The sequence below is a fragment of the Erithacus rubecula genome, assembly GCF_903797595.1.
Source record: "Erithacus rubecula genome assembly, chromosome: 2".
NCBI classification, from domain to species: Eukaryota; Metazoa; Chordata; class Aves; order Passeriformes; family Muscicapidae; genus Erithacus; species Erithacus rubecula.
This window is the reverse complement of record NC_136685.1, coordinates 22,617,356-22,639,814: the sequence shown is the minus strand read 5'-3', so window position 1 is coordinate 22,639,814 and position 22,459 is coordinate 22,617,356. Positions and strand designations below refer to the sequence as shown.

Sequence of the window (22,459 nt, the reverse complement as noted above, 5' to 3'; positions counted from 1 at the left end):
GTAGGTAAAATGAGCTGATCTGCTCATGTATGCAGTGAGCTGCAGAATTTGCTTACTTTCAGTATTAGGAAATAGGCCAATCAGAGTGTTTCAAATGGCCACTGGTTTAATTTTTCTGGGAGTCGATGTTTCTCTGAATTGGGAAACTATTCTAATTTAAAAAGAGCCCTTGTAGTTGCTGCTGTTGAAGCAGTGTTTAATGTTGTGTGGCTGTTGGCAGGAGACTTGATGCATTTTCACATGACCCCCCCTGGAACAAAAGCAGATTGTTTCCTTCTGTTTTTCTGTTACACAAATGAGTTCCTTTTGAAACAATTTCTTTTTCTGCAAATTCTGGAAATTGACACCAGGAGTAGTTTTTCCTTTGCTGTGTCTTTTACAATCTGCTGTCTGATAAAGCTGGCACAAAAAGCTGCTTTGGGGTACCAGCCCAAAAAAAGCTGAGACCTCTGCAGAGAGCCTCCTCCTCTTGGGGAATGAGTTTTTCTTCCAGTTTTGTGAAGGGCTTCAGTGTGGACTTTGGTTTCTTGCTGTCTTTTCTATAGCTAGGCATCGTTTGTTTCTGGTTTTTTAGTTGTTTCATTTACATACATGCATTTTTAGCACCCAGTAAATGTAGCAATACACTTAGCAAGTCAGTTCAGGATTGAGCTTTTTTTGTGTTATTTTAGTATAGCAAACCTTTGGTTTTGTACCAGCCTCTGCCATCTGAAGACTTTGCCTGTGAGAAGCAAATTTGAACTCAGATCAGCTTATTGGCTGATGCGGTGCTGCATAACTACACCAATTAGTACTGGATCAAAAGAGCAACAAATTAAGTGAGGATCTCAATAAAATGAATCATCCACCAGGGAACAGGTTTCTTGGCAATATTTAATAGCTGACAAACTAAAAAAAAAAAGGATGGAGTGACAAAAAAGGTGCTTTCTCTACATATCTTTTTTTCTCCTTGTAAATACATACTCATTTCGCACAGCATTCCTGATGTTCATGCTTCTGGTGACACAAGTTCCATTTCCCTTCTCCTAGGACACCAGTGTGCAGTGCTGTGACTCTTAACACAAGGCTCACTGTGCCATAGCTGGTGAGGTGACATAATCCCAAAAAAAGTGCTTTCTTCTGAAGTGTTTGCTTACTTGGGCTGGGCTTCTTAAGTCAGAAAATAAAACCAGTATGAATTAGGGCTGCAAAATACTTTCAACACTTCTGGTAATTTTGATCAAACCCTTTTGTTTGTGCCTGGTGACCAGATTCCAGTAATGTTTGTGTGGCTTTCTGTATTCCCATGTGGTCTGACACTGAAGGGAGAGTCTCTTCTGTGTGTCCCTGAGATCTCTGCAGGGAGCAGTGGGTGGTGTGCAGGCAGGAGTCTGCCGGGAGCCTTTCAGCCTCCTGCCCGGGGCCCTGCACTGGAAGGGATGTGGGCTTATATAGAAGACCACAGAATGGAAATGCATGACCTAAGCCCCTGGTATTTGCTCAGTCCCATGGGAAATCAAAGTCCCTGCAGGCCTTCCAACACTGGTTCCCAGTCCTACTTGGGTCTGGGGAGAAAGTACAGTTTGGATCCTGCTTGGCTTTTCTTGCTGGACCTGGATGAAATTAGGGTTTCAGTCCCAGCTGACTAGAACCAGGGGATATATGATTAATTTAACTTGGATAAATCAGAAATCTGCTAGAGACGGGATTTTCACAGGTGGAAGAGAGATATTTCTTTAGGTAGAACTAAAAAAAAAAAAAAAAATTAACTTTTTTTTCTTAGCAACTTCATATAAGCTTGCGTAATTGTTTTGGTTGGTGCTGTGGGTATACTGACAGCTTGTATTGCTTATGTTATTTTTACATAGCTAAAAATTGTTGCCAATGTTAGTACTTTAGGAAAGGAGCAACACCACAAAGAAAAAACCATTCTATTAGAAGTGGATGAAATTTTATTAGTGAAAGTACAGTACAGTTCTGGATAGAAAAGAAAAAATTGGAAGGGATGGGGTTTTTTTGTTTCTTCTTAATCAAGAAGAAAATTACTTCCTCTCCTCTTGAGAACAGCTTTGTCACAGCTGTCCCTGCTCGTGGACAGTGTTGCTGCTTCGTTCCTGCTTTAACCATAGCGAGGTACCACAGCATGGGTGCTCCATGTGCAGACCAGGTGCTACCAATAGACAGTGGCTGTGTGAGGAGCTGACAGATGGCATTCAAATCAGTACTGATGTTGGCTGAATTTTATCTGGTAATGTCTTACCAGTAAGCAGTTTCTAGAACTGGAGATGCTCATGCCATGAGATGCTGTGTTTTCTCCCTGGTCTCTGGAGCCCTCACTGTCACTCGGTGACTGTTGATCTCTTGGTTTTATGGGCTGTTAATCAGAGCTGTAATCAGTCACCTATCTGCAGATAATAGCAGAGCCACTTTTTACTTTTTTTCCTCCTTCTCTCCTTCTTTCTAGCTAGCCTTGCTAGTTATTTGAGACTCTTTGTTAAAATAGCTTCATAGTCCTTATCTGAAAATTTCAATATTGCTGACTTTCTCAAATCCAATCCTCCTCCTCACTGAGGGATCTTTCAAGATACCAGCTTTTATTTGCATGTACTAAATACAGAATTAGAAAGAACTTCAGGTTAATCTGAACTCATTATTTTAAGTTTCAGTGTACCTATAACTATGTTTAAGTACTTCCGTGGGAAATGTAGCTCATATACCAGTGACTCCCTGAGACTAGAATAAGCTTTATATACTTGATATGTATTTATGTACTTGATATATGCTGAGAAAGTCCATTATGTTTGCTGGAATTTTTGCATACTAGTGTTTTATTTGTTAACCCTAATAGAATGTGTTCAGAAGGTTTAGCTGTTTCCTGAGCAGAAGAACTAACTATCTCCTTTTTTTCCATTTCAGTAGGTTGTAGAATGGAACTTATGGATAAAACAATCAATAGTTACTTTGATGTTTGGCTTGGACCCAGAGGTAAGATTTCTCAAAAGTTTACACGTAAATAAAACTGATCTTATTAGAACATAAGAAACATTTTTCCTCTAATTTGACATTGACAGGTGACTACTTTCATTAGCTTCAAAAGCCTGACAAAAAGCATCAAAATGCCTGACAGTGTAATAAGTAAGAGTCTATTCAGTGCTTCTGATCTTTTGACCTGAAGAGGTCATTCTTCTTACTATCAGTTAAGCTCATGTTGTTTGTCTCAGTGGGTGTTGTTTTTTTGGTTGGGTTTTTTTTTTTTTTTCTTCAATTTAGTAATAGCTTTTATTCTAAAAAAGCCTCTTCAACTTCCATAAATAAAAAATACTCTTGCCTTCATAACTATAGTGCTTCTCTGGAATTTTTCATTTAAAAGATCTGTAGTTTTTGGAAAGCACCACTTCTTTGAAACCATAATTTTTTGAAGAAGCAGTAGGTTTTGCCCAGGGAAAAACTCTGCAGGTGGAGAACTGCAGTCCTGGTCGGTGTGAGGAGGGCAGAGGCTGTGGAACCAGGACAAGCAGTGGCCTCATGCTGCAGGCCTGGGTAGGATGGTGCAGTTCCACCAGGTTCTGACCAGGGGGATTAAATGGCTGCATCCTGCACAGAGTGTGCAGAGCAGTGCTGCTCAGTGGCATGTGCTTTCTTCTTCTGACTGCTGCAATAATGCTTTTTCTCTGTCCCACTCAAGATCCAGTGATGGTGCCCCTTCTTCACAGGAGAAAGTCCACAGGAGGTGGAACAAGCCTCTGATTCTTCTAAGTGTGTTTTCTGTTTGCTTTTATTAGTATCTCAGTGTCCTTGTTGCCTCTCTATTCATACTAAGTTTGTTTAAATTAGCCTGGATGTCTGATATATAGTATTGCACGTGCTGACATAGGGTCTCGCTTTGCTGTATGAGAAAAATCATGAGCCATAAAGGTGGCAAATCCAAACAATTCCCTACCTAGTTTCCAACCTACAGTTTTAAGGCCTCGTTTCTTACATTCAGGATCCATGTATGATTCCTTTAAAATTAAGTCAAGGCTGTGAATGACAGCAATATTTGAATTGTTCGTTTATAATTTGGTTAACTTGGCTTCTATATTTTGGGCTGATTAGTGAGAGGAGTGAGATACTGTGCTGTTGCTAGGTATGGACAACACAGTTGTGGTTTTAAAAGGATCACACTAATGTTCCAAACAGTCCCCTAAAATTCTCTGATTGCAAGTGGTTTATGGGCTTTTCCTGAGAAGTCATTGTATTGCCAACTGGACAGGTTACTCAGGCGGGACTGGCTGCTCTGTGTTCAATTGCTCCTACAAGGACTCCAAAATTAAATTCTTCCTAATAGTACATACACAAGTCTAACTGTGTTAGTATTGACTGGAAAATAATTATCAGGATCATCCACCTGTAATTACAGAAGTATCTCCTTCACTCCTAGGTGTGACTTTGCTGACTCTAGGAAATAACGTGTACCATCAGGAAGGGTTGGTTTGAGAAAATAAAGAGGAGAGATTTGTTGAAGCTTTTCTTTATAATTTTGTCTGTGGTATTCAAGTGGGTGACAGTTCTGAATGGTAATGAGTATTTAAAAATAATAGTGGTAATAACTTAAGAATATTTTAGCCTTAGGAAAATAATTATTTCTGCTTTCTTAAATATGTAAATAAAATATTGTTTGTAATTAGCAATGTGGCCCTTAATAAAAAGGCTTGCTGCACTTCTTCATCTTGTTTTGCTATTCCAGCACTAGAAGGATTTCGGATACAGCTATTTTTAGATGTGTTGAATTCTTCTTACAATTCTCCTTACAAAATCTAAGTGTTTTGTATGTTTTTGTTGTTTTGTTTCAGACCCCAGGGTAAAAGGATGGCTTCTTCTGGAGAACTATACACCCACCTTTATCTTCTCAGTCTTGTACTTACTAATTGTATGGCTAGGACCGAAGTACATGAGGAATAAGCAGCCATTCTCATGCAGGGGCATTCTAGTGATCTACAACCTTGGACTTACTCTGCTTTCTCTGTATATGTTTTATGAGGTAAGAGAAAAAGGGTTGGTCTGGCTTATTTTGCAGTGCCTGTTTTAGTTACATTGGCTCATATTGAAAATAATCTGAGCTTCTGAATTCAGGAAGCATCTGCAGAAATGGTGCAAGCGTTTTCAGTGTCACTTCTGTGGGGAGAAAACCCTGATTGTAATGTTACCTCTAAGGATGGTGTGATGCAAACCTTGCCTGAAACATCCTTGCTGACCTTGCTTAGCAGTGCTTCAAATGCACTTTGCTCAGTTGGTGCAAGTGAAATCCTGATCTTTCATCATCAACTTGGCTACTTCAATAACTTCTCCTTGCTCAGTGTGACAGTGCACTGTACAAAGTACTTTGTAGTAGAACTGTGGCTTTATCTGGAGGGCAAAACGTTTTATTTACTTGTGTTTAATCATGCACACACTCCTTGCATCTATTTCTGTAAACTTCCAGTATGTTCTTTTGTATCCTCTTGGTTTTGCTGGGAAAGAAAAACCTTGCTGAAACAATGCCATTGTGATTCATCTGTTTCTTTGAGCTTAAAATCTAAACATACAAATGTATTTCAGACTGAATTGAACCTTCTGTGGACTTGTAGGCAGTGTAAAGTTTTCCACTTCCCAGAAAGCTCTTTAGCTGCTTTTACTCAGAACTGTATGTTTTTGTTCAAGTGAAAATGAAGAACTATGGTAGTGTAAATAATGATGTGGTCAGAAAATCACTCTTTTGCTTTAATGCACAGAATATACTGGCACACTTTTAACCAAAGTATATTTCTTCTTTCTGTAAGGAAGTATTTCATTTTCATCATCCTCTTTTCAATTCTTTCACTACAGTCTTTTCAAATACAATCTAGTGCTAAACTACTAATATTCTTTTTTGCATGAGCTTAGAAGTGTAAATAAGCTGCAATTCTCCTTTAAGTTTGTAGTTAATTCTGTAGTGTTTTACAACGTGAAATGAAGTTATTTAAATTCAGTGTTATTTCTCTTGTATAGTGAATTGCCTACTCAAAAATTACTGGGTTGGGTTATTAAAAAAATTGATACTTAATTTTTCAGTTGGCAGCAGTTTTGGGTTCAGTAGGTACTTGGAACTACTTGTGTTCTTGATGTGCTTACATTTCTAACCTCCTTGTCCAGAGTGTTATAATCCAGAAAAGTGTGTTGATCAGTTTAATTTGTCTAAATGTAGTGTTGATGTTGATGTCCATCTGCATTATTTTATGCAGGTATTTATTTACAGTTATATAGTGATCTATTGTTTTAACCTCCACTTATGTTATTGAGAGTTTACAAGTGCAGACTTTTCTGTTGTACCAAGTGTGGCTAAAACTCTCAGGATAGCCAATCTTCTTTGAATACTTGGAATAATACTCATAGTTTCTAAATTACTGTAATGATCTGTTGTGTTACAAAACCTACTGGTAAGTTTAAACAAGAGAAAAGACCTGAACTGTTGATCCTATAAATGCCTTTTTCTTGCTAACAATAAACTGGTTACCAAGGGAGTAGTGTTCATTATATGCTGAAGAAGTCCTCCTACTTGTAACCAGATAAATAGCTTTTATATTGCAGAGCAATGACACAACTAAAATACAGTGAATAGCAAGACCCCTCCTTCCTATATAATTAAATGCTTTGTGTGAAAATGAGTATTGCTCTTAATCTAATATTATCCATATTGAACTGTTCATTAGTATTGTAAATATACCTTTTTCTTGTAAATGGGGACACATAAAGCTAGAGCATTATGAAGATCATTAAACACAAGAGTGGCAATGAAATGTAGTTGGCAGCACTTAGAAACTGGATGTGAGGGCAAGTGATGCTCTGCAGCAAGGGAATGATCCCACAGAAATGCTGCAAAGCAGAGAGCCATGCTGGTATGACACCACACTGCTTGGTGTTTGCAGGGAGGGAGAGAGCTGAAGGACAAAGGGAAAAAATGGGTTCTTGCACCTCCAGGTATGTTCTCTATCTGAAGTACCTGCACAATTACCTTTGTTGATGCATGACATGTGATACCTTGGTTGTATCTCATCAGTCTTGGAAATTTTCCTTTGAAGGATTAGCCACATATCAGTAGCAATTTATAGTACACTTACTTGCTTTTAAGACAGAATGATGAGGAACAGCATTCAGAAAATTTATATGACTCCCTGTTCTCCTTGTTAACGTTTTGAGTTTCAGTTGGATTAAAATTTTTTGATTGTACTGTGAGGAAAATCATAAAATGTTGCCATTTATGAACTTGTTTAGTAGCGTGTCTGAAATGAAGTTGCTTTAATAGCTTGTGTGCAGTACACCTGAAACCCTACTTTGAAGTTTTTCCTGAGTTATAGCTGTGGTGATTCAGGTAATGATTCATAGCATCATAGCTCAGTTTGCATATTATGTGACCAAAACAAGATGTTAAAGTGAAGCATCCTCCCAACTGGGATGAAAAGGATGACCTACTTAGTTTTCTGACCTTTATGTCTGAATGATTGTAAGCAATATCAGGGGGGAAATTGTAATAATAGAATTTGTGTAGCTCTGGGTATTGTCTGCTTTGGTCTAAAATCACTAGAAATCTTAGATTTCCTGATAGTTTCTCTCTGTTCTTGCTATACCTTTTTTAATTTGGCAATTTAATGACTTGGCTGGGTTTTGGTACTCTCAGAGAAGGGTCTGCTCTTTCCCAGACAGTATAACAGGCAAGGCAGATCTAGAGGAGCTGGACATGTTTCTCCAGGCTAATTTGTCACATACTTCAGGAGGACAGGATGTTCTTTAGGGACAAACAATGTTTTATTCTGTAAAAATCTACAGTGCTTGGACTTTAAGGAGAAATAATGCTCTTATGTGTCAGGCAGGGGCATCAAGGGGTGGCTTCCTGCGTGGTGTGGTGGAGAAGGTGCCTAGCTGGGACTGATAGGATATGGTATAGGTTATATGATATAGGATATCACCTGCTGGCTGGCATGGCCACATCTGGAGGAGCTGCAGGAGCAGCTGGAGCAGCAGAGGCAGCTCTGCTTCCCCCTGTGCTGCTGCTCTGTGCTGTGATCACAAGGCATCTTGAAATGCTGTGAGGAGGGCCTGTGCCTCTCTGCTTGAGTCTCAGCTGGGTACCTCAGCAAAGAGGGGGGAGTGCCAGGTACCCAGTTACACAGCACACAGACCTGTGCTATTGTGGGGGAGTTTGTTACCAAAACTGGCCAAGTGGTCTGAAGCACATGGTCAATGAGGAAGGCTCACTTTCTTAAGTGATCTCTTTACTCTCTTTTTTATTAATCTGAAAAATTAATTCCCTACTGAACCTGCCTGAGAAAAGCCTTAGATTTTCCTCATGCTGTTGGAAAAGCTTAGGAAGCAGGGGACTGTGTGCAGAGGTGCTGTGTCACATGAGCCATGGGTGGCATCTAGGCTGCTCTTTCCTCCCCCCTTTGTTTCTCCACCCTCCAGAAGTCCTTATCTCTGCCCTGGGGTGACTGCATTCATGTAAAGATAAAAGTCCTATATCTGTGCAGGCATTTGCTTGCTTTGATCAGACATGAACTTCTGTTTCTGTTTGTTCTAATCTAGCTCTGTTTTGAACCTTGTAAACCCATCATGCCTTGACAGCGTGATGCACTGCTGGGTCCCTTATCTGACCCTCTCCAGTGAGTCTCAGGCTTTAGTTTTATCACCAGAAAAAAACAAAATCCTCCCCAGTAACACCTCTCCTCCACCTAGTCAGACTAGTGTTGGAGTCCTGGCTTATTTTGGTAGCAGAGTTGATAAAAAAGCATGTGCCACAGCATTTTAAAGAATTCAGCAACAGAATTATAAAATGAAAGCAATAGCAAAAAAGAAAACTTCATTGCAGAGGAAGAAAATGTGGGTTGCTTCAGCACAAATGTGACCTTGAGCTGCAGGTTTTTCCCCTGAGCTGAGGAACTTAAATCTGAGTTTGAGTACTGTTTTAATTGGCTTATGAAGGAACTGTCTTTTGTGCTGTTCAGAAGCCACGTGAAGTGGTTTACTCAAGTGCAAATGGTTATAATTGGCCTTTTCTGGACATGTTAATTTCTTGAGAGAAGTTTTGCCTGTGGCTGTTCATCAGCAGTGCCATCAGCAGGCCTGGACTCCTGCCAGCCTGAAGATGAAGGACTTCTAGAGACAGTGGGCAGGGAAGGAAAGGTCTGAAGGCTGTGTTGACAGAGGAGCCACTGCTCTGTTTCTGGGCAAGTTTCAGACCTACTGTACAGTGGTGTAAGAAGGTCTTGGAAATGCTGGTCCAGGGAGCAGACCACAGGTGTGAGCAAGGACTTAAATGCACTGCTGGAAATTTCTGACCCCTCCTTATCGCTTTTGTGGTGGCAGGAAACTACTCCCTGGGGCTGTACACCCGTGCATAATGGAGCCATTTGTGGTCATGTTTCAGAGTCATCTCTTAGTTGTGTTTTCTGTAGCCTTCCAGCATTGATGAAAGCATTGTGGATGCAAGGAATAGTGGTGCCAGGCAAAGGAGCAGCTGGCTAAACGGGGAAGAAGATTATTTACATGTTGTATGTTGCACTGAGTAAGGTTTGTGGGCAGCAACAGCAGTTTGTGGGCAGCTATAGGCAGTTTTTTACCAATTAGCCCCTTCTGGATAGTGGGTAATGAAATTATTTTTGTAAGTATACTATCTATTTATATGATAAAAGATGCTGACATTTCCTACAAATGTTGCTTTGCTTATGTCATTTGTGGCTGTGAGATTATTACAGTTACTAGCATACAGTAATATGTTCTCTTGTAAACAAGGGAGTGCTCAGGTTGAGCTGAAGCCACTGCTCATAGCCACACTGATGTCATTGTCCTTTAGAGTGGTGGGATCTATAGAGATACCTTTGCTTGCATTATGCTTTAGGTGGTGAACCTGTCCCACTTGGCAGGAAAAGCTATGTGGATTCACTATGCCTTTACTGGGTAGAAGTTTGTGGAGCAGCATTAATGATGGACATTGTTTGGATTAATTACAACATAAACAATGTTATTATCCTTCTATTCCCTAACACTTCCCTGAACTATGAGAACTGCATGAAACCATCTGTAAGCTTTTAACATGATCACAGCACAACGTGGTCTTCAGTGTGAGGGACTGGCAGGCAAGACCACAGTCTTTCCCCCAGTGGCCTGGAAGTGGCTTGGAGCACAGCTTGCCCTGGGGCACAGCTGGTCCTTTAGCAAGGTACCACTTTTAACCAGGTGTCCTCTGCACAGCCCTGCAGCCAGGAGACAAGTCCTTCTTCCATGGTTGCCTTCCCTTTGTTGCTTGGGTAGGGAAAGTGCCTGGGTCTGCTGCTGATGTGCACGGCTGCCCTGCCCTTGCTGTGGCAGGATGCTACTGATTTATCTCTAATACAAGAGATGCTTCCAGATCTGTATATTATGATATAACTAGATGTACATTTTCTCCCTTAAATTGTTGCAATAATTCTATCTCAGAAGGTCAAAAATAATAGGCATAGGCTGACTGAGTATTTTAAAAGTTAATTTAGGGGGAAAATGAGGCATGAAAGAAATAACATTGGGGACAGGTAGATAATTTAAGCGATAATCTTTATTGAACCTTTTAAAATTAGCTTCCTGTTCACAGTTCTGAGCAGCATTTAGTCATACCAGTTATTGTAGTCCTTTAATCAAGTGATCTTTTAAAATGACTTTTAGTACAAGGATTTTCTACTGTGGCTTTGCAAAGCAATTCTTTATTCTGTAGATAGATAAGGCCGAAAACATAAAACTTCCTTCTGCCTTTCAGATGTTTTTTGAGATACCTAACTATTTTTTATTCACTTGGAAGTTGGCTGAAGTTGTTAATCCTTTCTTCATGCTATTCCCAAGAGGAAGAATATCTTTATAAACAATGTCCAATAATCCCTTCTGTTGAGATATTAAAGGGGATCTTGTTCATGTCTTTGCACATGCTCTCTACTCCCATTCTACCCTCAACCTGTCCTACCATCTCCTACCATCTGTGAAAGGGTGAGAACATCCAGCATGGATCTTGTTTCTCTAAGATGTGAGCCAGCCCCTCCACAGCGTACACCCTGGCATCTGTCATGGCTAATAGTTGGTCACTACTCTTAATAGTGATTCCTTTAGTTTTGATGTGTTACTTGTTATTCTAGGAAGTCAGACAGGCAGTGGCATATCCTGCAGAGGAAGTCACTTACATTGGGATGGATGTAATGTCCTTGGTGTGAGTGAATTGCTTAAAAAGATCTTGAAGAACGGCAATGCAGTGAAGCGTGTATTAAGTGTTAAGGAGAGCAAAGCTGAAAATATGCTGTCATGTGGCTGAAAAAACTGGAACCACATCTCTTGAATATCAAGTTTCTTAAAGATGTAACTCTTTCCAAAAGTAATTGAAAGAAAAATTTATTTACTGAATTTTGGTTATTTACTTTAACGACAAGATCATCAGCAAAGAAGGAGATTTCTTGAGAAGCTGTGTGAAATATGACTATGAAAAGGCTCACACTGTGTGGGATAAGTGGGGATAAAATGTTACTTACTGTTTTTATTCTGATATACCCCAACTGGGAGAATTTGTTAATTCACCCTTTACTACAATTGAGTCACTGCTTGGAACTTGAATTCAACCTAATGCCACTCTCAGGTGCCCAGGATTCTCCTGATACCAGATGTCTGGGCTGAGCCACTGTGGAGGTTTGCAGGTGCCATAGAGTTCAGCCTTTTCCCCAAATAATACTTTATTTTTTTTATTTGCTCAGCTGGTGACAGGAGTATTGGAAGGAGGATACAATTTCTTCTGCCAGGATACACACAGTGGAGGAGAGGCTGATATGAAGGTACCATAATCGAGACTTGGAACTGGTAATGTTTCAGATTGTCCACTTGAATGTAAGCGGAGAGCAGAACAGTATTGATTATGCACATTTTGCTTAAACTGTAAGCTTTTTTCCTCCTTTTGCAGTACAGTGGACAATGCACTGTCAGACGTAATCATTAATCTGTGATATATTTATGGTTGGTATTCTTGTGAGTAATTATGGGCAAATTTTCAAGTGGCCCCAGATGAAAAAATGAGGAGCTAGTCCTCGGACTGTATCCAACCACTCTGTGTTGAGCCCACCCTTCTCTTTCTGAGATGTGGTGATGATTTCTTCTGGTCACAGTTCTGGCCTTTCCTTTAAAGACAGCACTGCAGCAGCACCAGCTCTGATTAAATATTTTCTCCCAGGACACCCCAGGTGCACAGCAGTAGCCTCAAGGTGCACAGCAGTAGCCTCATGAGGCAGTCTTTGTCATCCTGTTTTCAGCTGTAGCTATAGATTCCTACCTCGATCCTCCCATGGAGAAACCTGAGACAGAAGTATTAGAGAGGATCCCAGCAGTAGATCCCACTACTTCAATCCAAGTAGTGCAGGGCAGAATCTTGATTTTAATTACCTAGATTCCATAAGAGTTGAAAGCCCCCACAATAATGTTTCTAAAACTTGTTTCCTCCTTTCCAGATCATACGTGTCCTCTGGTGGTACTATTTCTCCAAACTCATTGAGTTCATGGATACCTTCTTTTTCATTTTGAGGAAAAATAATCATCAGATCACTGTTCTGCATGTCTACCACCATGCAACCATGCTGAACATCTGGTGGTTTGTTATGAACTGGGTGCCTTGTGGTCACTGTAAGTACTGGGTTATGGTGGGGGAACATCTGCAACAGGGTTTTGTTTTGGTGGTCTTTTGATCAAACATCTCTGGTACCTTCAGCTGCAGGATTTTTTCTGTACCATATTAAGCTGCTTTGCTGAATTGCAATTATTTTAGATGGTTGCAAGAATTAAGCTACCAGCACAGCCTCTAGGAAAGGAATGTCTATGTAGTTTGAAGAATTTGTGGGGCAGTGTGACATTTATCATGTGCATTAGCCCAGGTCAGATATCCATCAACCTTGCTTTGTCTATTTTTGCTGTAGTTACAGACCCTCTGATGAAACAATACTGTTTTCCAAGTCAATCCAGAAGCTTGTTTCAGCTGTAAAACAGCTAAAAGTGACTCTTGTCCTTGTATATGTAAAGTTCACTTGAGATATGACTTTCTTAATTTAATCTCATTACACCACTGGCCGTAACAAATGATTTCGATTAAAATCTTGTTCTCTGAGCACTAATGAACATGAACAAAGGAATCCCAAGTGGAAGATTTCCATGTCTTTCTTGTCTAAATCCTGCTAACTTTTGGCAATCTGGCTGTAATTCTTCACTTCCATTGCACTTAGCTGGCATCTGGTTTCCTAACTGCCTTAGCATGGTTTAGCTGTGGTTAGCATGTGCAGGTTATAGATACTGGCTTTGTTGAACACTCCATTCAAGAGAAACCTTTTCAAACCCGATGGATGTGAGCTACTGGCAGTGCAGACCAAGAGGATGCATTCCTCAGCAGTCTGCTCTCTGAGCCAAACTGCATAGAAACTTGTATTTGTTTTGTGTTGTCAGCACAACGGTGAGTAATACTGAACTTATAAAAAGCCTGTGTCTGGAAACACATTTTCTTCCAAGGAAGATACTCCTTGTTCATACTGCAGTCAAAACTGCATATACTTAGAATCTGTCTTGTGCTCATGTGGTCTTGATGAAAACACTTTTGTGTTATTTCTAGTCATGTGTTTTTCTTCTTCCAAGCTTTATGTTCTGTTGTGTCATCACAGTTCTATGCAGTTCTGTGTTAAGCTAGAAGGTTCTTTAATGACTAAAGGTGCTGTAAACAAGGACAAACAAAATAGCTAACTTGCAGTTTCTGAAGGTATCTGAAGCTTTTGGTTATAGATGACAAAATTGGCTCCTGCCTGGAAGGAAGTGAAATCAACCTAAAAGCAGATGGGTGAAGCTGTTGATTGTTTGGTATGTGAGCATTCCTCCTTTTTATCAGTTTCCTCATGTCTCTTGAGAAACCATAATGTAGATGTGAAAAAAAGTAACTTGAGGAAACAAAACCAAAAGACTTGTGTAAAGCACAAAGCTGCAAAGCATCTCAGCTACTCCATTTGATAGGCAGAATAAAAAAACTGGGTAAAAAAAGAACTCTCTTGCTTTTCTTCTAAGAGAAATCATATTTTAAATAGTAACATTTTGAACATGTTATTTTTGTAGGTTCCATGAAACAGCATGTTCCTTCCTGGTAATGCAGTGTACTTTCTTTTTCCCTTGCCCTTTTTTTAGCTTACTTTGGTGCCACACTGAACAGCTTTATCCATGTCCTCATGTACTCCTACTACGGACTGTCCGCTGTTCCAGCAATGCGTCCTTATCTGTGGTGGAAGAAGTACATCACTCAGGGGCAGCTGGTGAGTGACTTGCTCTTCAGTGCTTCAGCAGGCTCTTGGATTCGTGATGAGGTCCTCTTGTCTTTGCTGAGTTAGGAAATTTTGGCAGAGGATAGAAGAAAAGAGAATGAGAGCTCTGGTACCTTCTACATCTTGTAGTGCCTACATCACCTTAGAAATCCAGTTGCTGCACATCTGTTTGCTCTCTGTTTTCAGGACAGCAGGGAGCTGGGGTCTGGGGCTGTACATGAATCAGTGCTGAGGTCTGTGGGGCCTTTCTCCCCCTCACCATGTTGTGTGGCTAGATGTATCTGGGAGATGCAGTGCTGGGGTTTCTGGCACTCAGTAGCCAGGGAGGAGGCTTTTCTTCCAAGCCCTCTTGAGCTAGCCTGCTCTTCCCTGTGCTTGGTTGGTCAGGCTGGGACAGACCACAAACCCAGTGCAATGCTGTCCACAGCTAACAAGGGCCATTCTAGTCCTGTGGGACAATGCCTTTTCTGTCTTACTTTTGCATACAGTTACAAATGGTTTATTAAAAACTATCCAATATTTTTGTTCTCTTTCTGCACTTCAAACGGGCAGATTTTTTTCTCTTGTAATTCTGTGTTGGACTCCTTGTATCTGTTTGCACTGTTTTTTGTGTGTAGTAGCTTGACCACTGTGTGCTGAAGGTGGTAAGAGCAGTGAAATTAGGTAATACAGCACATGCTGTGGTGATACTGCACGAGAACCAGGTTTCAATGTGTACAACATGTCAGAACACCACAAGGAAATGTGCATGAGTGTTCTCTCTTCCCCATTTTGTAGGGGAGGAATCTGAAACCTAGACATAAATTACTTTGTTATATTCTTCTCCCCCCACACCTTCTCAGAGCTGTGAATAGTTCCAATAACATTTGCTGGTGATGATTAATGACATTTACTGCCAGCAGTTCACAGTGTTGATTCTCAACATGGTTTTTTTTTAGCACTGTTCTTCCTGAAGAGTGGCAAAGTATTGTAGCTGAGGGCTTGTTATTTTTTGGGAGGCATGGGGAGGGTTGCTTTGGTTTGAGGTTTGTTTCTGTTTTTCTTCCCAGATTTAGGCTCTATTCTTCATCCTTGTTGTTCAAGTCCTACAGGGTACAGTGTCTCGGTGCTTCAGTTGCTCCCCTGGCTATTGTCATAGCTGCTTTCACTTCCTTGCCTGCTCTGCATGCATAGCTGTTAGGGCAGCAAAATAGCAAAGCAGAACAAACAGTCTTTCCCTTTTTAAATAAACATTCCCTAATCTGGTAGCCTTTATGTGAGGGTGAATTTTGCCTAAGGCCCTCCACATTACATAAGCCCAAACTCTGTTTTTCCAAATGAGATAATTAAAGATAATTGGACCCTTATCCTCCTCCCTGGCTCCCTAACTTCCCTGCAGCCTTGACCCCAAAAATTCTTCCATGGGAGCCGTATGTCAGGCAGTTCCTGTCTATGGGAAGGGATTGCAGGGGTCTGTGTGTAGAGCAAGTGACCCCAGGTCTTCTGCAGCTGAAGCAATGAGATGGAGATCTGCTCCCTTAGGATGATAAAGTCAAATCCCATTGAACTCTCACTAGGAAGAAGGTGGTCTTTCTTCCTTGGGACATTTATATATCAATTCTATATAAGTTATTCTAAATATTCTAAAATGGAAAAATACAAATAAACATGCTTGACAGAATACCACAATCTGAATGTCTACTCACTCAGGTTTACAGAGCAAACACTTGCCAAACACACAATATTACATACTCTGGACTTGTTTTGGAAATAACTGTTGAGATTTTGGTCACTCATGATTTTTTTCCTCCTTCCATTAATGTGCTCCATGTCTCTTATTTTTGTTTTCTCTCCCCAGATTCAGTTTGTCTTGACAATCTTCCAGACCAGCTGTGGTGTTGTTTGGCCATGTGCATTTCCTCAGGGGTGGCTGTATTTTCAGATTTCTTACATGATTTCTTTGATTATCCTCTTCACAAATTTCTATATTCAGGTAAAAGTAGCATTCATCAACTCTTTCTAGAACTCTGCTGGCTGTATCTCACTGGAAAGCTGTTACAGAAAGATATGTTTGAAATGTCCTTTTGCTATCCTTCACTAACGTGCGTATGTTCTTGAAGTACTACACTTGTTGATCTACCCTCTACTTTCAAATCTTATGATGTGCTGTACCCATAATTCAGAATGCTTAATAATTTTAGTGAGCCAGAGTGATACAAAGAAATGGCTTATTGCAATTGTAACTGCAGGTAAGGGAGAGGAAGATATTTATGTAAGACAAAGCTGAAATAAAACCAGCAGTGAACCTGTGAAGGACCTGAAGGAATTGCTCATTTCTGCTTTTACGAGGGGAAGTGCTTGGTTTTATATCCAGGAAAACTTCCCTCACAACATGCAGATACTTGGATTTTGTTCACTTCTACAGGCATTTTTTTTTGTATTTTCATATGGAAAACCAGTGGGTTTAGCTGTGTTTCTACAAATCTGGTTTCACATTTGAACAAATCCAGACTTGGTATGTGTTATTCTGAGCAGCTCATAACTGGGCTCTGTACAAAGATGTAAAACTACTGTCTACAGAAAATCATGTACTACTGTCTGCAGAAAATCCAACCAACAGCCTGCTGCCCCTAAAGAAGCAAACTCTGTTGTATGTTTCATATGTCATTTCAGAGATTTGGGCATTTTTTGGTTCTGATGAGAATGCTTCATGGGGGGAAACAGCAGGCTTCACTGTTTGATCTTCTGGTACTTCTTAAAATCTGTCCCATGATTTCTATCACTAGCTGCATATGAATATGCTAGTTAAACATTATAGTAGATTCCAGATGTTACTTGATTTTGTCAATTTTGCTAATATTTTAAGTTAATTGTTTAAATTCACAGAGAAATTTGGGGAAATGTGCTTTCGTCAGGCAGCTGAGCCCCTTTGAAAAAAATTAATGTATATTTTACTGTCTGTAATTTTTTTAGACAGTCTCCCCAGTCCTGTTAGTTTTTGATTCTTGTGTTAGCCAATGGAAATTCCCATCACGTTTCTATCTCTGAACTTCCCTCACTTTAATTGTTTACCCACCTCTTGTTTTGGCTTTGTTCAAGGTACTGTCACCTGCAGTGCCTCAAACCTCCTTCCTCACATGTCATTTTGAATGTATTCTTATCCCATAGTCTGCTCATAAAATTGCTTCCCTTGTTTCTAATTTACTATTAGGATGACACTACCATCACACTGCCAAGCCTTTTTCTTGTCAAGTGAACTACTCCTCTCACTGTGATGAATGAAAGGCATAGTACAGTCTCACACACAAAAAGTGGTAGAGCTTGTTAGACTCTTACCGCCAGCACAAGGTCTTTAAAAATGATGAATGCAAGTTTACTTTGTGTTTCTAGAGTTACTGTGAGGAAGTGGTTATTTATATCTAATTAAGCAAAACCATGTGCCTTTCCATGTATTCTAGACTTACAACAAGAAGGCATCCTCGAGGAGGAAAGAGTATCAGAACGGCTCCACGGCCATTGCAAACGGGTACACAAACAGCTTTTCTTCCCTTGAGAACAATGTGAAACAAAGGAAACAAAGGAAGGATTGAAGACCAAACTGAAAAACCATTTTGATAACCCCAACAACAAAATCATCTGATTGTAAGCACAATGAGAGTTGTGCACTAATACTCTAATGGCTACTGTAACTATTCCTGCCTAGAATAGTGTGATTTATGTAGGACTTAACCAGTGCAAACACCCTAGAAACTGTATACAGAACATAAAAGTAGGTTAAAGTTTAAAAATAATTCTGGGCTGTCACTGACCCTGCTATAGACTATGGAAGGGAGTATTATCATATTATCCGACACTGCTGTTGCCTTACTAGTCAATATGATAGGTGCTGAATTATGATTCACAATTTGAAAACACTGTAATCTAAACCTCCATTTTTTAAACTATAGATCATGCATGTGATTGTAGAGGTAATTTGTATGATGCTGGTTTCAGTAGATAAACACACATGCCTTAAATTAAAAAGCAGGGCCCAAAGCTTATTACTGGTTTAAAAATTAGGGTATGTTTCAACTTTTCAGTTGATTGACTTTTTATTAAAAAGTCATTTAGAAGAATCCATTGATCATTTTACTGTTCTGTATGTGATACACGATGCTTCGTATCTCTTACTCGATACAGTGAAATTGAAAATGGCACATTTAGTTTTGTATATTTGGCTTTAATTGATTCAACAGTCACAAAACAGATGGAAAAGTTATTTTACCTTTTTACTAGATATTATTTTTTTATTTGAAGTACATCACTAACATAAAAGTAATTGGCACTTACACAGTCGAGTAAGATTTAAATATTGTCTCTAAAGTTTAGAGCATATACAGGGTGGACCCATCTATTCTTTTTACTTTTTCCTTTTTTTTTTTTCCTTTCTTATTTCTGAGAATTCTTAAATGCTAAATGAAGAGTGTTTTTTAATATGAAACTGGCAGTTTCAAGTGTTATTACCATAGCCATATCCATATCCATGTTTTAGAAGCTACTGTTTAAGTCTGTGACATATCCAAAAGTCCATTTAAAAGTGGAGCCAGAAAGATGCTTTTCTGATGGAATTATCTGTATTTAAGTTGGTATCTGAACTGTTCTTCATGTAGCATACATTCACTTTCAAAATGTGCCTAACACAAAGATGTTTTTTTCCCAAACAAACAAGTTTAAACAGTTTAAGTCATAGCTAATGTTTTTTAAATGTTACTGAAATGTGCTGGAAATGTCTGTTTCTGTAATGTGAGTTGTGTATATCACTGGTAATGTTTTGGCTTGTTATCTAAGGATTTGGTTTGAGTGCTGGTTAAAGTTACTCCTTCTTGTAAAATGCAGTCTTGCACATACAAGGAGTCAGTTGTAAAGCCAGTAGCTGTTGCTGGTGTTCTGGTATCTGCCATAGTGGAGTCCATTAAGCTCTGAAAAACTAAATTGTGCAAGACATTCTGCTGGTCATCGCTCAAGTTTAACTATTTGGTTTTTTGATATTTATATAAATGCCAGTTTTAACACGTTTAATTGTTTTAAAATATTTTTTAAAAATTTTGCACATCTCTTAAGGAATTAATAAGTTCTCTTACTAGCCTTGTGGGTTTTCATTCCTTGTTTTGAAGGAGACAGTGTCTGTTATGTTTACATTATCAAAGCTTGTGTGTGTGTCCTTATTTCTAGGTACTGGTTTGCAGAGTCTTTACATAGCTCAGTACAGCAGCTATAATGTTCAAAATAGGCTGTCTAAATGTGCTAGAAATAAACTCTTGGCTCATCTGAGTATACTTCATTGTTAATGTTTGACATGGTTTAATCATTAAAATACTTTTGATGATCTCTGCCTGAATTCTGTGCGTTTGTACAGAATTAATGCATTGCCCCATCCTGTGTCAGGCCAAGGAGGAGCCACCATGATGGAAGAACAGCTGCAGCTATTCAGGAACATTAAGTGTGCCAGAGATTTGGCAACAAATTATTTAGACCTTTGGCAGTTACTAAGCATTGTTCCCTTGCCTGGCTGTAGAAATACTGGTCTGTGTGATGGATTTAACTCCTGCTGGGATTATTGACTCAGTGAATGCAGAGCAGCCCCAATAGCTCGAGATGATGAGCAAAGCTTAACCTGACTGAGAGGGACTTCCTGCCTCAGCTGTCCTGTCTATAATGTGGGGATGACAACCTCTCACCAGAATGGGAGCATTTTTGCAATTTCCTTATGGCTCCCCTTGCCCTCAGGTGATTGTCTTGGAACCCTCTCTGATTTATCTGTTGCATTGCAACAACCCCAGACAGGCTGGTGATGGACTTAATAAAACAGAGCAACTTACATAGCTGTCTGTCTTTTCACTTGCAGGCTCTTAACACAAAAATCATAGACCAGGGAAATGTTGCCTCTGATATTTGGTAGCTATCTTGAGTTTAAGATAATAAAATGTGTTTTTCTTGTATGGGACTGGAATATATGTTGTTAAAATGTGCACATTATTCATAAAAAAGAGATGTAAAAGTAAGATGGATGCTGTAGAGAAGTATAAATAAAATTGGAGGCCAAAATACTTGAACTGTGAGGGTTCTGCAGGGAATCCCTTTGAGGCAATGCAGGAAATGAGTAAATACAGATAGAGATCTGTTAGAGAAATGCTGCTCCAAGTTGTATTGGTACAGAGGATTAACTTACATTGTCACTGTCATCCTCTCGCCAAGAATTACTGCACCAACAAAAGTGATTAGTTGTGATCATCAGAATGTCTCACAAACTGATTTATTAAGCAATCTTTGATTCCATTTTCAATTTTTAATGCACTTACTTTAAATAGATGGATATCCAAAACAAGGTCCATATGTTTCTCCATTTCAGTAGAATGCATTTGTATGAGCAGGGGAAGCTGGAGTCCCCAGGGCCTCCCATAATATGACAGTAGCAGAAGCATTCATTTTGAATTTCATAGGTATTAAAATAATCTCCAACAGAAAGGAGGGAAGAGAGCAACAGTGGTCCAGTTAAAAAAAAAAAGTGTATTTAAATCAGTCAAGCTGGGATATGGAAAAGGAGGAAAGAGACTTACATGTCTTGTATTTCAATGATATATAACATAGATACTGTATTTTCTATAGGAGGAATGTAAAAAGTCTCTGGTAGATGGTAGACTTGATAGTCTGATTTCAGTATGTTGACAGGTTTCAGAATAAATGGGAAGAATGAGTACAAGAAAGTAAAAAGAAAATGGGAGAAATTTAACAGTGCTTTTCTGGAAGTAATCACATCTCATTAACCCATATTCATTTTTAATTTAAAAAAATTCTGTGTAGGCAAAGGAAACACATCTTCCATTCCTCTGGAATAGATATTTTTAATCTTGGAAATTATTATATAAACTAGAGAGCATAGTGACCAGCAACAGGATCTGTGGATAAGCAAGGTAAACTGATGAGCAAACAGTTTGTATCAATGCTTTCAGCTGGAACAGATCCAATTAATAATGTTTTAGGAGAAACCCTGGTATAAAAACCAGGACTATTTGCAACAATATTTGGAGATGACAACATCAGAAAGTACTGTCAGTGCCAGGAAAGATTTTATCTCCTACAGCAACTATCTTGATAGCTGGAGTAAGAAATGGGATTATTCTAAATCCCCTTTAGGCACCATTAACAGAATTTCAGCTGTTTTCCATAGGAGTTCTAGTTGGATATGACTGAAGAAGAGAGAAGGAAGATACATTGCAAATCATCTCTTCAACAACTTAGAGCTGCTGCTGTGAAAAAAAAAAAAAAAAAAAAAAAAAAAAAAGAGGGAGGGGAGAATCTCTTATTTCCCAACTGGACCATTTTTAGTAGGAGGAATGTGCTAGCATGGGAGAATGAGGCTCTGGCAGGACTTCCTTTTGATGAATACATTAGCTTTCAAGAAAAGTAATTTTAAAAGAGCTACTGTACAGAAGAGTTACTGGGACGGTCAGAAATAGAGAAGTTCTGCAAAACAGATGTTATACAAGAACAGTGTTGAGAAGGAATGTAACCTCAGCCAACACAGGCATCATAGCAGTAGATTCAAATTTTCATAAAGGAAAATGAGCTATTTTAAGTGTATGACACAAATCAAATGGGTATAAGCTACTCAAGAGTCTTCCTAGGCTAGAAATAGGGAGAGTGCCTTTTTAAGTGGAATATAGCTCTGGAGCATTTTTCCTGTAAGAGAAGTGTGAAGGTCTGGGGGATTGCTTGAAGATGGGTCACTGACCACTTCTAGAGCTGCTCAGATCAGGGATGTGACCCCCCCCCGGTGTGCTGCTCTGCATTCTTGCAAAAAGCAGCTGTTGGTGCCTTTGTGAAAGTATATCTAAGGGCAAAACGGAGAGAGGAGTGATGACAAAAGTGTGAGAAACAGCCCTGCAGACACCAAGGTGGGAGAGAAAGGAGGGGCAGGAGGTGATGCTGGAACAGATTGCCCTGCAGCCTGTGGAGAAGCCTATGGCAAAGCAGATACCCACACTGCAGCCCATGGGGACCGTGAGTAGAGCAGGGGGACACGCCCTGAAGGAACTGCAGCCTGTGGAGAGCCCATACTGCAAGTTTTTCCTGAGGGACTTCAGCAGATGGGAAAGGCCCACATTGGAACACAAGTAGGAAGG

General features: G+C 39.6%; 1 protein-coding gene across 1 annotated transcript in view; it reads left to right on the top strand.

Moving 5' to 3' along the window:
• ELOVL5 (ELOVL fatty acid elongase 5) overlaps positions 1–19,662 on the top strand; it is a 39,026-nt gene extending 19,364 nt beyond the window's left edge. Inside the window, exons 2-8 of the mRNA XM_079298370.1 lie at positions 2,896–2,964; positions 4,812–4,999; positions 11,736–11,813; positions 12,480–12,651; positions 14,185–14,309; positions 16,156–16,290; positions 17,756–19,662. Of these exons, the coding sequence (XP_079154496.1) occupies positions 2,907–2,964; positions 4,812–4,999; positions 11,736–11,813; positions 12,480–12,651; positions 14,185–14,309; positions 16,156–16,290; positions 17,756–17,887 (888 nt within the window). The 5' untranslated portion in view covers positions 2,896–2,906 and the 3' untranslated portion in view covers positions 17,888–19,662. The remainder of the gene's footprint in view (positions 1–2,895; positions 2,965–4,811; positions 5,000–11,735; positions 11,814–12,479; positions 12,652–14,184; positions 14,310–16,155; positions 16,291–17,755) is intronic.
• Positions 19,663–22,459: the final 2,797 nt, after the last annotated feature.